This window comes from Oncorhynchus tshawytscha, linkage group LG05 (genome assembly GCF_018296145.1).
Source record: "Oncorhynchus tshawytscha isolate Ot180627B linkage group LG05, Otsh_v2.0, whole genome shotgun sequence".
Classification (NCBI taxonomy): domain Eukaryota; kingdom Metazoa; phylum Chordata; class Actinopteri; order Salmoniformes; family Salmonidae; genus Oncorhynchus; species Oncorhynchus tshawytscha.
Window position 1 is genome coordinate 85,975,699 of NC_056433.1, and position 15,153 is coordinate 85,990,851.

The window sequence follows — 15,153 nt, forward strand, 5'->3', positions numbered from 1 at the left end:
TGGAACCAGGAAGACGTGAGGCCTCTTGTCAGCAGAGCTGGCTCAGTTGAGGAAAAGGTTCCAATGGTCGATTCATCGGCCCATTCAACGCTGACATTGTTCTGTGATCTGAGCAGCCCATGAATCAGTCATTTCTCCATAGGAGGGGTCTTTTGTATACTCTCATAACATATTCCAACATCCACGTGAAGACAAAAACATACTTTTCCTTGGACAAGTGAGGGTAATACACTGAGGGGCCAAAAATGTATGAACACCTGCAATTTCCATGACATAGACTGACCATGGGAATCCAGGTGAAAGCTAGGATCGCTTGTTAAATCCACTTCCATCAAGTGTAGAGGAAGGGAGGAGACAGGTTAAAAGAAGGATTTTTAAGCTGTGAGACAGTTGAGACATGGATTGTGTGTGTGCCATTCAGAGGGTGAATGGGCAGGACAAAATATTTAAGTGTCTATCAACGGGGTATGGTAGTCAGTGGCAGGCGCACTGATTTGTGTCAAGAACTGCAACGCTGCTGGGTGTTTCACGCTCAACATTTTCCTGTGTGTATCAAGAATGGTCCACCACCCAAAGGACATCATTGGGGCATCATTGAAGCATTGGAGTCAACATGGGCCAGAATCCCAGTGGATTCCCTGTGGATTTAAAAAAAGCTTCTCCCGTCAGCGGCAGGTTTTAACCAAATGGCCCCTTGACTGAGCCTTAGTCATCCTCAGTCTTCATCGGGACCCAGCTCTATCTCTGGCACAAGTCTGAATTCATATCCCGAAAGAAAGAAATGACAATACGTTGTATTAGAAAGTTAGCAAACAAAATAGATAAGATCTTGCTTCCTTGGGAAGGAAAATGCATGTCTATTTGTAGAAAAATCATCCTGATTAACTCTTTAGTCGTATCCCAGTTTACCTATTTGCATATGGTCTAGCCTTCGCCTAATGACCTGTTTTTAAAATGATGTGAGCAAAACAGTTTAAATTTTATTTGGAACGGTAAGCCAGACAAAATTAAACGGGTCTATTTATGTAATGAATATGAATTTGGAGGGCAGAAATGATTCAAGATAAAAGCATTAGACCTCTCACTAAAGGCATCAGTCAAACAAAAGTTATACTTAAATCCGAACTGGTTCTCATACAGATTAGTAAGAATGTCTCAACCCGTGTTCAAGAATAGCCTTTTCCCCTTTTTTCAGATTACAACCTCTCACTTTCACTCCAAAAATATCTCTATTTTTAAAACAAGCAAAAGAAAGTTAGTTGCAATTTCAGATTAACCAGAAAAGACAACACAAATAAAACAAATATTAAATAATAATAATTGTATTATTATATTATAAACTAATAAACAAATATTATATAATAATTATATTATTATTATATTATAAACTAATAAACAAATATTAAATAATAATTATATTATTATAAACTAATAAACAAATATTATATAATAATTATATTATTATTATATTATAAACTAATAAATAAATATTAAATAATAATTATGTTATTATTATATTATAAACTAACTTGTCCAGATGTAGTTTGTCACAGGTCCCATGAATGGCTGAAGAATTGCAACAATTACCTAGAGCTAACTCTGCAGATAAGTCATAGTCAATAAAAATAATATAGTACTCTTAGCAAAACATTTGTATCTTTAATTTACAATCTGTAGAAACTTCAAAAATAGGAAGGTTCAGAAGAGCACAGTGGAAAAATGTATGGCAAACCGAAATCAAAACTGGATAGTGTTGGGAGGGGCAGAGCGGAGCTGAAGGGTGGGACTAATTATAACAAGATAACTAAGGTAAAATATACTGTGTCCTTAAAATGTATATATTATGTATAAGCTGGAAGTAGAAGCCTAAGTGTTGTTGTCTGCTAGTTTACTTCAATTTGGGGAGGGGTGGTAGTGTTTAGGGAAAATAACAAAGGGAAATATATATATATACACAAACATATATTTGGGGGAGTGGAAATGATGCAGACAATTCCATTGATGGAAGCCACAGTCTATCGGCAATATTAAATCTGATCTACCCACTAAAAAATACAAATAAACACAAGCGCGTTATGGTGGTTTGATATGCTGTGGTAGCTAGTATGTCTTTAATTGGTTCAACAGATTGCTGTAGAGGTCACCAAATCCTTTGTGGACTACATCAAGACCCAGCCTGTGGTGTTTGAGGTGTTTGGTCACTACCAGAAACAGCCCACTGTCTGCAAGGACCTCATCAGGTAACACATGTTACTGGAAGGGCAATCTTCATTCTCCTCTTTGTAATGCACTTATTCTGTTCACATGGTGGTAATATAGTATTCTAGGACTTATTGTACTTGTACTTAATATAGTATTCTAGGACTTATTGTACTTGTACTTAATATAGTATTCTAGGACTTATTGTACTTGTACTTAATATAGTATTCTAGGACTTATTGTACTTGTACTTAATATAGTATTCTAGGACTTACTGTACTTGTACTTAATATAGTATTCTAGGACTTATTGTACTTGTACTTAATATAGTATTCTAGGACTTATTGTACTTGTACTTAATATAGTATTCTAGGACTTACTGTACTTGTACTTAATATAGTATTCTAGGACTTATTGTACTTGTACTTAATATAGTATTCTAGGACTTACTGTACTTGTACTTAATATAGTATTCTAGGACTTATTGTACTTGTACTTAATATAGTATTCTAGGACTTACTGTACTTGTACTTAATATAGTATTCTAGGACTTACTGTACTTGTACTTAATATAGTATTCTAGGACTTATTGTACTTGTACTTAATATAGTATTCTAGGACTTACTGTACTTGTACTTAATATAGTATTCTAGGACTTACTGTACTTGTACTTAATATAGTATTCTAGGACTTACTGTACTTGTACTTAATATAGTATTCTAGGACTTACTGTACTTGTACTTAATATAGTATTCTAGGACTTACTGTACTTGTACTTAATATAGTATTCTAGGACTTACTGTACTTGTACTTAATATAGTATTCTAGGACTTATTGTACTTGTACTTAATATAGTATTCTAGGACTTACTGTACCTGTCTCTCGCTCAAGTCAACTCAATTCAATTCAAAGGGCTTTTATTGGCATGGGAAACAACATTTCCAAAGGAATAGAGACATTTCAAATATCATATTATGTCTGTATACTGTGTTAATTATGTCTATATACAGTGTTAATTATGTCTGTATACTGTGTTAATTATGTATATATACTGTGTTAATTATGTATATATACAGTGTTAATTATGTCTATATACAGTGTTAATTATGTCTATATACAGTGTTAATTATGTCTATATACAGTGTTAATTATGTCTATATAGTGTTAATTATGTATATATACAGTGTTAATAATGTCTATATACAGTGTGGTAATGATGTGCAAATAGTTAAAGCACAAAAAGGGACAGTAAATAAATAATATAGGTTGTATTTACAATGGTGTTTGTTCTTCACTGGTTTATCTATCATCTATCTATCTATCTATCTATCTATCTATCTATCTATCTATCTATCTATCTATCTATCTATCTATCTATCTATCTATCTATCTATCTATCTATCTATCTCTCTCTCTCTCTCTCTCTCTCTCTCTCTCTCTCTCTCTCTCTCTCTCTCTCTCTCTCTCTCTCTGTCTCCAGCCCCCTGCGTCCCAACAGAAGGCCGTTCCCTCCAGTCATGCCCCTGTCCAAACCAGGTAAGCAGCATCATCTTGTGTACTGTTTTTGCTGGTGTACTAGCCTGGTGAAATCCAGTCTTTTTTGAGGTAACATTCTTCCACTCCTTGTCACTGCGCTTCATGTAAAACATGACAAGGAGTGGAATGATAGCTAAATAGACTGCTGCCTTGGCTAATGGTGTTCTGATACTCTATGTAATGCATGTTGTTGGGGACGTATTACTATACGCTGTGACTGTGAAGCAGCAGACGATGCCACGCCCCCCGACCTGGAGAAGACCCTGGAGCTGATTCGCTACCTGGTCCCAGAGGTGTTCAATGGGGCGCTGGTGGACTCTCTGTCAGGCCACGCCCTGTCTGCCGCCGGATTGGCCGCCTCCTTTCTCCTGGAGGGGGAGGAACCACCTAGTCTGCCAGCCCCACCCCTCTCTATATGCTCAGTTATCAGAGCCCAGAAACCGGGTTGGTTACTGTCTGTATGCCTGGGCCAATGAGAGTCTCTGAAACTAATCTTGAGCTCAATTTATATTTTTTTTTTTTATATAACTTGGTGGTCAAGATGATGTATTGTAAATCAGAAATACAAAACACCTATCTCCAACTTTGCAATTGAGATGGAGATAACAGTGTAGACTGGGTGAATAGCCCAATGTATTGCTTCTCTTATCAACTGAGTTAAGTTTAAAGAAAGTAACCTGATTTCACACGGTGACAGACGGGTTTACAAAATAGGATTTAAAAATAGGTTGTGTGTCTACTGTCTGGTTGGGTGTCTACTGTCTGGTTGGGTGTCTACTGTCTGGTTGGCTCTCTACTGTCTGGTTGTGTGTCTACTGTCTGTTTGGCTCTCTACTGTCTGGTTGGCTCTCTACTGTCTGGTTGGCTCTCTACTGTCTGGTTGGGTGTCTACTGTCTGGTTGGGTGTCTACTGTCTGGTTGGCTCTCTACTGTCTGGTTGGGTGTCTACTGTCTGGTTGGGTGTCTACTGTCTGGTTGGCTCTCTACTGTCTGGTTGGGTGTCTACTGTCTGGTTGTGTGTCTACTGTCTGGTTGGCTCTCTACTGTCTGGTTGGGTGTCTACTGTCTGGTTGGGTGTCTACTGTCTGGTTGGCTCTCTACTGTCTGGTTGGCTCTCTACTGTCTGGTTGGGTGTCTACTGTCTGGTTGGGTGTCTACTGTCTGGTTGGGTGTCTACTGTCTGGTTGGGTGTCTACTGTCTGGTTGGGTGTCTACTGTCTGGTTGGGTGTCTACTGTCTGGTTGGGTGTCTACTGTCTGGTTGGGTGTCTACTGTCTGGTTGGCTCTCTACTGTCTGGTTGGGTGTCTACTGTCTGGTTGGGTGTCTACTGTCTGGTTGGCTCTCTACTGTCTGGTTGGCTCTCTACTGTCTGGTTGGCTCTCTACTGTCTGGTTGGCTCTCTACTGTCTGGTTGGGTGTCTACTGTCTGGTTGGCTCTCTACTGTCTGGTTGGGTGTCTACTGTCTGGTTGGGTGTCTACTGTCTGGTTGGCTCTCTGGTCTACTGTCTGGTTGGGTGTCTACTGTCTGGTTGGGTGTCTACTGTCTGGTTGGGTGTCTACTGTCTGGTTGGCTCTCTACTGTCTGGTTGGGTGTCTACTGTCTGGTTGGCTCTCTACTGTCTGGTTGGGTGTCTACTGTCTGGTTGGCTCTCTACTGTCTGGTTGGGTGTCTACTGTCTGGTTGGCTCTCTACTGTCTGGTTGGGTGTCTACTGTCTGGTTGGGTGTCTACTGTCTGGTTGGGTGTCTACTGTCTGGTTGGCTCTCTACTGTCTGGTTGGGTGTCTACTGTCTGGTTGGCTCTCTACTGTCTGGTTGGGTGTCTACTGTCTGGTTGGCTCTCTACTGTCTGGTTGGGTGTCTACTGTCTGGTTGGCTCTCTACTGTCTGGTTGGGTGTCTACTGTCTGGTTGGCTCTCTACTGTCTGGTTGGCTCTCTACTGTCTGGTTGGCTCTCTACTGTCTGGTTGGCTCTCTACTGTCTGGTTGGGTGTCTACTGTCTGGTTGGCTCTCTACTGTCTGGTTGGCTCTCTACTGTCTGGTTGGCTCTCTACTGTCTGGTTGGGTGTCTACTGTCTGGTTGGGTGTCTACTGTCTGGTTGGCTCTACTGTCTGGTTGGGTGTCTACTGTCTGGTTGGGTGTCTACTGTCTGGTTGGCTCTCTACTGTCTGGTTGGCTCTCTACTGTCTGGTTGGGTGTCTACTGTCTGGTTGGCTCTCTACTGTCTGGTTGGGTGTCTACTGTCTGGTTGGGTGTCTACTGTCTGGTTGGCTCTCTACTGTCTGGTTGGCTCTCTACTGTCTGGTTGGGTGTCTACTGTCTGGTTGGCTCTCTACTGTCTGGTTGGCTCTCTACTGTCTGGTTGGCTCTCTACTGTCTGGTTGGGTGTCTACTGTCTGGTTGGCTCTCTACTGTCTGGTTGTTTCTCTACTGTCTGGTTGGCTCTCTACTGTCTGGTTGGCTCTCTACTGTCTGGTTGGCTCTCTACTGTCTGGTTGGGTGTCTACTGTCTGGTTGGGTGTCTACTGTCTGGTTGTGTCTCTACTGTCTGGTTGGCTCTCTACTGTCTGGTTGGCTCTCTACTGTCTGGTTGGCTCTCTACTGTCTGGTTGGGTGTCTACTGTCTGGTTGGCTCTCTACTGTCTGGTTGGCTCTCTACTGTCTGGTTGGCTCTCTACTGTCTGGTTGGCTCTCTACTGTCTGGTTGGCTATCTACTGTCTGGTTGGGTGTCTACTGTCTGGTTGGCTCTCTACTGTCTGGTTGGCTCTCTACTGTCTGGTTGGGTGTCTACTGTCTGGTTGGGTGTCTACTGTCTGGTTGTGTCTCTACTGTCTGGTTGGCTCTCTACTGTCTGGTTGGCTCTCTACTGTCTGGTTGGCTCTCTACTGTCTGGTTGGGTGTCTACTGTCTGGTTGGCTCTCTACTGTCTGGTTGGCTCTCTACTGTCTGGTTGGCTCTCTACTGTCTGGTTGGGTGTCTACTGTCTGGTTGGCTCTCTACTGTCTGGTTGGCTCTCTACTGTCTGGTTGGCTCTCTACTGTCTGGTTGGGTGTCTACTGTCTGGTTGGCTCTCTACTGTCTGGTTGGGTGTCTACTGTCTGGTTGGCTCTCTACTGTCTGGTTGGCTCTCTACTGTCTGGTTGGCTCTCTACTGTCTGGTTGGCTCTCTACTGTCTGGTTGGGTGTCTACTGTCTGGTTGGCTCTCTACTGTCTGGTTGGCTCTCTACTGTCTGGTTGGGTGTCTACTGTCTGGTTGGCTCTCTACTGTCTGGTTGGCTCTCTACTGTCTGGTTGGCTCTCTACTGTCTGGTTGGCTCTCTACTGTCTGGTTGGGTGTCTACTGTCTGGTTGGCTCTCTACTGTCTGGTTGGGTGTCTACTGTCTGGTTGGCTCTCTACTGTCTGGTTGGGTGTCTACTGTCTGGTTGGGTGTCTACTGTCTGGTTGGCTCTCTACTGTCTGGTTGGCTCTCTACTGTCTGGTTGGCTCTCTACTGTCTGGTTGGGTGTCTACTGTCTGGTTGGCTCTCTACTGTCTGGTTGGCTCTCTACTGTCTGGTTGGCTCTCTACTGTCTGGTTGGCTCTCTACTGTCTGGTTGGCTCTCTTGTCTGGTCTGTCTACTGTCTGGTTGGCTCTCTACTGTCTGGTTGGCTCTCTACTGTCTGGTTGGCTCTCTACTGTCTACTGTCTGGTTGGCTCTCTACTGTCTGGTTGGGTGTCTACTGTCTGGTTGGGTGTCTACTGTCTGGTTGGGTGTCTACTGTCTGGTTGGGTGTCTACTGTCTGGTTGGCTCTCTACTGTCTGGTTGGGTGTCTACTGTCTGGTTGGCTCTCTACTGTCTGGTTGGGTGTCTACTGTCTGGTTGGCTCTCTACTGTCTGGTTGGCTCTCTACTGTCTGGTTGGCTCTCTACTGTCTGGTTGGCTCTCTACTGTCTGGTTGGCTCTCTACTGTCTGGTTGGGTGTCTACTGTCTGGTTGGCTCTCTACTGTCTGGTTGGGTGTCTACTGTCTGGTTGGGTGTCTACTGTCTGGTTGGCTCTCTACTGTCTGGTTGGCTCTCTACTGTCTGGTTGGGTGTCTACTGTCTGGTTGGGTGTCTACTGTCTGGTTGGGTGTCTACTGTCTGGTTGGCTCTCTACTGTCTGGTTGGCTCTCTACTGTCTGGTTGGCTCTCTACTGTCTGGTTGGGTGTCTACTGTCTGGTTGGCTCTCTACTGTCTGGTTGGGTGTCTACTGTCTGGTTGGCTCTCTACTGTCTGGTTGGGTGTCTACTGTCTGGTTGGCTCTCTACTGTCTGGTTGGCTCTCTACTGTCTGGTTGGCTCTCTACTGTCTGGTTGGCTCTCTACTGTCTGGTTGGCTCTCTACTGTCTGGTTGGGTGTCTACTGTCTGGTTGGCTCTCTACTGTCTGGTTGGGTGTCTACTGTCTGGTTGGGTGTCTACTGTCTGGTTGGCTCTCTACTGTCTGGTTGGCTCTCTACTGTCTGGTTGGGTGTCTACTGTCTGGTTGGGTGTCTACTGTCTGGTTGGGTGTCTACTGTCTGGTTGGCTCTCTACTGTCTGGTTGGCTCTCTACTGTCTGGTTGGCTCTCTACTGTCTGGTTGGGTGTCTACTGTCTGGTTGGCTCTCTACTGTCTGGTTGGGTGTCTACTGTCTGGTTGGCTCTCTACTGTCTGGTTGGCTCTCTACTGTCTGGTTGGCTCTCTACTGTCTGGTTGGCTCTCTACTGTCTGGTTGGCTCTCTACTGTCTGGTTGGGTGTCTACTGTCTGGTTGGCTCTCTACTGTCTGGTTGGGTGTCTACTGTCTGGTTGGGTGTCTACTGTCTGGTTGGCTCTCTACTGTCTGGTTGGCTCTCTACTGTCTGGTTGGGTGTCTACTGTCTGGTTGGGTGTCTACTGTCTGGTTGGGTGTCTACTGTCTGGTTGGCTCTCTACTGTCTGGTTGGCTCTCTACTGTCTGGTTGGCTCTCTACTGTCTGGTTGGGTGTCTACTGTCTGGTTGGGTGTCTACTGTCTGGTTGGCTCTCTACTGTCTGGTTGGCTCTCTACTGTCTGGTTGGCTCTCTACTGTCTGGTTGTGTGTCTACTGTCTGGTTGGCTCTCTACTGTCTGGTTGGCTCTCTACTGTCTGGTTGGCTCTCTACTGTCTGGTTGGCTCTCTACTGTCTGGTTGGGTGTCTACTGTCTGGTTGGCTCTCTACTGTCTGGTTCTGGTTGGCTCTCTACTGTCTGGTTGGCTCTCTACTGTCTGGTTGGCTCTCTACTGTCTGGTTGGCTCTCTACTGTCTGGTTGGGTGTCTACTGTCTGGTTGGCTCTCTACTGTCTGGTTGGCTCTCTACTGTCTGGTTGGCTCTCTGTCTGTCTGGTTGGGTGTCTACTGTCTGGTTGGCTCTCTACTGTCTGGTTGGCTCTCTACTGTCTGGTTGGCTCTCTACTGTCTGGTTGGCTCTCTACTGTCTGGTTGGCTCTCTACTGTCTGGTTGGCTCTCTACTGTCTGGTTGGCTCTCTACTGTCTGGTTGGGTGTCTACTGTCTGGTTGGGTGTCTACTGTCTGGTTGGGTGTCTACTGTCTGGTTGGGTGTCTACTGTCTGGTTGGCTCTCTACTGTCTGGTTGGCTCTCTACTGTCTGGTTGGGTGTCTACTGTCTGGTTGGCTCTCTACTGTCTGGTTGGCTCTCTACTGTCTGGTTGGCTCTCTACTGTCTGGTTGGGTGTCTACTGTCTGGTTGGCTCTCTACTGTCTGGTTGGCTCTCTACTGTCTGGTTGGCTCTCTACTGTCTGGTTGGGTGTCTACTGTCTGGTTGGCTCTCTACTGTCTGGTTGGCTCTCTACTGTCTGGTTGGGTGTCTACTGTCTGGTTGGCTCTCTACTGTCTGGTTGGCTCTCTACTGTCTGGTTGGCTCTCTACTGTCTGGTTGGCTCTCTACTGTCTGGTTGGGTGTCTACTGTCTGGTTGGCTCTCTACTGTCTGGTTGGCTCTCTACTGTCTGGTTGGCTCTCTACTGTCTGGTTGGCTCTCTACTGTCTGGTTGGCTCTCTACTGTCTGGTTGGGTGTCTACTGTCTGGTTGGCTCTCTACTGTCTGGTTGGCTCTCTACTGTCTGGTTGGCTCTCTACTGTCTGGTTGGGTGTCTACTGTCTGGTTGGCTCTCTACTGTCTGGTTGGCTCTCTACTGTCTGGTTGGGTGTCTACTGTCTGGTTGGGTGTCTACTGTCTGGTTGGCTCTCTACTGTCTGGTTGGCTCTCTACTGTCTGGTTGGCTCTCTACTGTCTGGTTGGCTCTCTACTGTCTGGTTGGCTCTCTACTGTCTGGTTGGCTCTCTACTGTCTGGTTGGCTCTCTACTGTCTGGTTGGCTCTCTACTGTCTGGTTGGCTCTCTACTGTCTGGTTGGCTCTCTACTGTCTGGTTGGGTGTCTACTGTCTGGTTGGCTCTCTACTGTCTGGTTGGCTCTCTACTGTCTGGTTGGCTCTCTACTGTCTGGTTGGCTCTCTACTGTCTGGTTGGCTCTCTACTGTCTGGTTGGCTCTCTACTGTCTGGTTGGGTGTCTACTGTCTGGTTGGCTCTCTACTGTCTGGTTGGCTCTCTACTGTCTGGTTGGCTCTCTACTGTCTGGTTGGGTGTCTACTGTCTGGTTGGCTCTCTACTGTCTGGTTGGCTCTCTACTGTCTGGTTGGGTGTCTACTGTCTGGTTGGGTGTCTACTGTCTGGTTGGCTCTCTACTGTCTGGTTGGCTCTCTACTGTCTGGTTGGCTCTCTACTGTCTGGTTGGCTCTCTACTGTCTGGTTGGCTCTCTACTGTCTGGTTGGCTCTCTACTGTCTGGTTGGCTCTCTACTGTCTGGTTGGCTCTCTACTGTCTGGTTGGCTCTCTACTGTCTGGTTGGCTCTCTACTGTCTGGTTGGCTCTCTACTGTCTGGTTGGCTCTCTACTGTCTGGTTGGCTCTCTACTGTCTGGTTGGCTCTCTACTGTCTGGTTGGCTCTCTACTGTCTGGTTGGGTGTCTACTGTCTGGTTGGCTCTCTACTGTCTGGTTGGGTGTCTACTGTCTGGTTGGCTCTCTACTGTCTGGTTGGCTTTCTACTGTCTGGTTGGGTGTCTACTGTCTGGTTGGCTCTCTACTGTCTGGTTGGCTTTCTACTGTCTGGTTGGGTGTCTACTGTCTGGTTGGCTCTCTACTGTCTGTTTGGCTCTCTACAGTCTGGTTGGCTCTCTACTGTCTGGTTGGCTCTCTACTGTCTGGTTGGCTCTCTACTGTCTGGTTGGCTCTCTACTGTCTTGTTGACTTCCCCTACAGTTCCTCCCGTCTGGTTGACTTCCCCTACAGTCCCTCCTGTCTGGTTGACTTCCCCTACAGTTCCTCCTGTCTGGTTGACTTCCTCTACAGTTCCTCCTGTCTGGTTGACTTCCCCTACAGTTCCTCCTGTCTACTGTCTGGTTGACTTCCCCTACAGTTCCTCCTGTCTGGTTGACTTCCCTTACAGTCCCTCCTGTCTGGTTGACTTCCCCTACAGTTCCTCCTGTCTGGTTGACTTCCCCTACAGTTCCTCCTGTCTGATTGACTTCCTCTACAGTTCCTCCTGTCTGGTTGACTTCCCCTACAGTTCCTCCTGTCTGGTTGACTTCCCCTACAGTTCCTCCTGTCTGGTTGACTTCCTCTACAGTTCCTCCTGTCTGGTTGACTTCCTCTACAGTTCCTCCTGTCTACTGTCTGGTTGACTTCCCCTACAGTTCCTCCTGTCTGGTTGACTTCCCCTACAGTCCCTCCTGTCTGGTTGACTTCCCCCTACAATTCCTCCAGTGATTTCTTCCTCAACTGGATTTATGGGCTCTTAACATTAGTAGCTTCCATAAATAACTCTTTATGAATTAGAGTAATTGATAGAATTGGGTAACAGGCCGTCTTCATGGTAATTGATGGAAGTGGTTTACAGTCTTCAGAGTCATTTATAGAATTGGGTAACAGACAGTCTTCAAAGTCATTGATAGAAGTGGTTTACAGTCTTCAGAGTCATTGATAGAATTGGGTAACAGACAGTCTTCAGAGTCAGTGATAGAATTGGGTAACAGACAGTCTTCAGAGTCATTGATAGAAGTGGTTTACAGTCTTCAGAGTCATTGATAGAATTGGGTAACAGACAGTCTTCAGAGCCAGTGATAGAATTGGGTAACAGACAGTCTTCAGAGTCATTGATAGAATTGGGTCACAGGCCGTCTTCATGGTAATTGATGGAAGTGGTTTACAGTCTTCAGAGTCATTGATAGAATTGGGTAACAGACAGTCTTCAAAGTCATTGATAGAAGTGGTTTACAGTCTTCAGAGTCATTGATAGAATTGGGTAACAGACAGTCTTCAGAGTCAGTGATAGAATTGGGTAACAGACAGTCTTCAGAGTCATTGATAGAAGTGGTTTACAGTCTTCAGAGTCATTGATAGAATTGGGTAACAGACAGTCTTCAGAGCCAGTGATAGAATTGGGTAACAGACAGTCTTCAGAGTCATTGATAGAATTGGGTCACAGGCCGTCTTCATGGTAATTGATGGAAGTGGTTTACAGTCTTCAGAGTCATTGATAGAATTGGGTAACAGACAGTCTTCAAAGTCATTGATAGAAGTGGTTTACAGTCTTCAGAGTCATTGATAGAATTGGGTAACAGACAGTCTTCAGAGTCAGTGATAGAATTGGGTAACAGACAGTCTTCAGAGTCATTGATAGAATTGGGTAACCGACAGTCTTCAGAGTCAGTGATAGAAGTGGGTAACAGACAGTCTTCAGAGTCAGTGATAGAAGTGGTTTACAGTCTTCAGAGTCATTGATAGAATTGGGTAACCGACAGTCTTCAGAGTCAGTGATAGAAGTGGGTAACAGACAGTCTTCAGAGTCAGTGATAGAAGTGGGTAACAGACAGTCTTCAGAGTCATTGATAGAATTGGGTAACAGACAGTCTTCAGAGTCATTGATAGAATTGGGTAACAGACAGTCTTCAGAGTCATTGATAGAAGTGGGTAACAGACAGTCTTCAGAGTCAGTGATAGAATTGGGTAACAGACAGTCTTCAGAGTCAGTGATAGAAGTGGGTAACAGACAGTCTTCAGAGTCAGTGATAGAAGTGGGTAACCGACAGTCTTCAGAGTCAGTGATAGAAGTGGTTTACAGTCTTCAGAGTCATTGATAGAATTGGGTAACCGACAGTCTTCAGAGTCAGTGATAGAAGTGGGTAACAGACAGTCTTCAGAGTCAGTGATAGAAGTGGGTAACAGACAGTCTTCAGAGTCATTGATAGAATTGGGTAACAGACAGTCTTCAGAGTCATTGATAGAATTGGGTAACAGACAGTCTTCAGAGTCATTGATAGAAGTGGGTAAAAGACAGTCTTCAGAGTCAGTGATAGAAGTGGGTAACAGACAGTCTTCAGAGTCATTGATCAGACATTACCTGTTTGATAATAAAACCTGCCTCTGATGTGATGATTACGTTCACGTTTCTCAGGACCTGGGATATACATTGTAATAAAATGTTTCTTGTACTTGGGTAATATTGTATATAGATGCAAATAATTAGTTACATTTTTTAAATGTTTTATTAGTTTATTTGTCAGGGATCAAGCACAACAAATTTGCACCTGCTTTAGCTACAATACTAATTTCCATCTCCAGAAGCAATCCTCTCTAACGTTAAGGGATAATTGTTTGCTTCCTGGGTTTTGTGGCCCTCCTGACTGAGTGATCTCATTCCGTTTCCACAGGACTGTACTGAATGGTTCCTTTCTCTCTCAATACATCTCTCTGATCACCCCTCTTTTTCAGCCTTTCTCTCCTCACAGTTCTCCATGTTCCCTGCTACTGGAGAGTGAGTGTCCTTGGCGGTAACCTTGTCTCACTTCACCTCCTCCCTTTAGTCCCTGCCACCAAGCTGACTGCCCTGATGCGCCCTACAGCCGGGCCCTGCCACTGCAAGTATGACCTCATGGTGTTCTTCGAGATCTGTGAGCTGGAGGCCAGTGGAGAGTGAGTATCAGTCCCCATGAACACCACCACAGGATTACACTGTACTTTACAGCAAAACCATCTCACCACAACCTTTTGTAAACCAAGTTCTATGAATGATAATCTACCACTGTCGACTGGCCTGATCTGTTGGCCGGTTCACATCCTTGGTGGTTGGTTCACTCGAAAACAAATAGACTGAAAAGGGTTCCACTGCACTGTACATGTAGAGACTCAGAGACTCAGAGGCTCAGCGACTCAGAGACTCAGCCACTCAGAGACTCAGCCACTCAGAGACTCAGCCACTCAGAGACTCAGCCACTCAGAGACTCAGCCATTCAGAGACTCAGCCATTCAGAGACTCAGCCATTCAGAGGCTCAGAGACTCAGAGAATCAACGACTCAGAGACTCAGTGACTCAGAGACTCAGCGACTCAAGAGACTCAGAGACTGGTGGGTGAAATGGTAAGTCTGTTATGTACTACAAACGTCTTGATTTAATGGATATTAACACAGTGGAATGTCGATGCAAGAACCAGAGTTACGAGAACAACAATATCAGCAACAGCTTTAATGTCATTCAGAACTTATTGGCCGATGTGAAATTTTTGTTCCTGCCCTACAGCTACGTCCCAGCAGGAGTAGACCATAGAGGAGGCATGCCTTGCCATGGGACGTTCATGCTGCACCAGGTGAGTCATTTTAGGGAGTGGAATGACAGTTATGATTTCATCTGATTTGCAGGTGGATATAATAATATAGAATCATATAGAATCATATAGAATCATATAGTCTCATATAGAAGAATATGGAAGAATATAGAATAATATAGAATAATATAGAATAATATGGGAGACAGGGTAAAGAAGTATTATTAATTGAGACAATTGAGACATGGATTGTGTATGTGTGCCATTCAGAGGGTGAATAAGCAGGACAAAAGACTGCAGTGAACGGGGTATGCTAGAAAGTGCCAGGCGCACCGGTTTGAGTGTGTCAAGAACTGCAAAGCTGCTGGGTTTATTTTAACGCTCAACAGTTTTCCTGAGTGTATCAAGAACGGTCCACCACCCAAAGGACATCCAGCCATCTTGACACAACTGTGGGATGCATTGGAATCCCTGTGGAAGGCTTTCGACAACTTGTAAAGTCCCAACGAATTGAACTTGTTCTGAGGGCAAAATGATGGGGGTGCAAATGAACATCAGGAAAGTGTTCCTAATGATTTGTACACTCAGTGTGTATAAAATACTTTCTCTATCTTCCTGATAACCAGATGCTCCCAGAGGGTGGATAGTCTGTGAGTCTAGTTCAGTCTAGTCCAGTTCAGTCTAGTCCAGTTCAGTCTAGTTCAGTTCAGTCCATTCCAGTTCAGTAGAGTTCAGTCTAGTTCAGTCCAGTCTAGTCCAGTTCAGT

At 45.1% G+C, this 15,153-nt stretch overlaps 1 protein-coding gene across 8 annotated transcripts in view; it reads left to right on the forward strand.

Moving 5' to 3' along the window:
• The window catches only part of kif1aa (kinesin family member 1Aa), a 184,150-nt gene that overhangs the window by 124,924 nt on the left and 44,073 nt on the right, over positions 1–15,153 (forward strand). For all 8 annotated transcript variants that reach the window (XM_042322581.1, XM_042322584.1, XM_042322583.1 and 5 more), the window contains 4 exons: positions 2,128–2,240; positions 3,680–3,735; positions 13,650–13,758; positions 14,363–14,429. In XM_042322581.1, the coding sequence (XP_042178515.1) occupies positions 2,128–2,240; positions 3,680–3,735; positions 13,650–13,758; positions 14,363–14,429 (345 nt within the window). The remainder of the gene's footprint in view (positions 1–2,127; positions 2,241–3,679; positions 3,736–13,649; positions 13,759–14,362; positions 14,430–15,153) is intronic.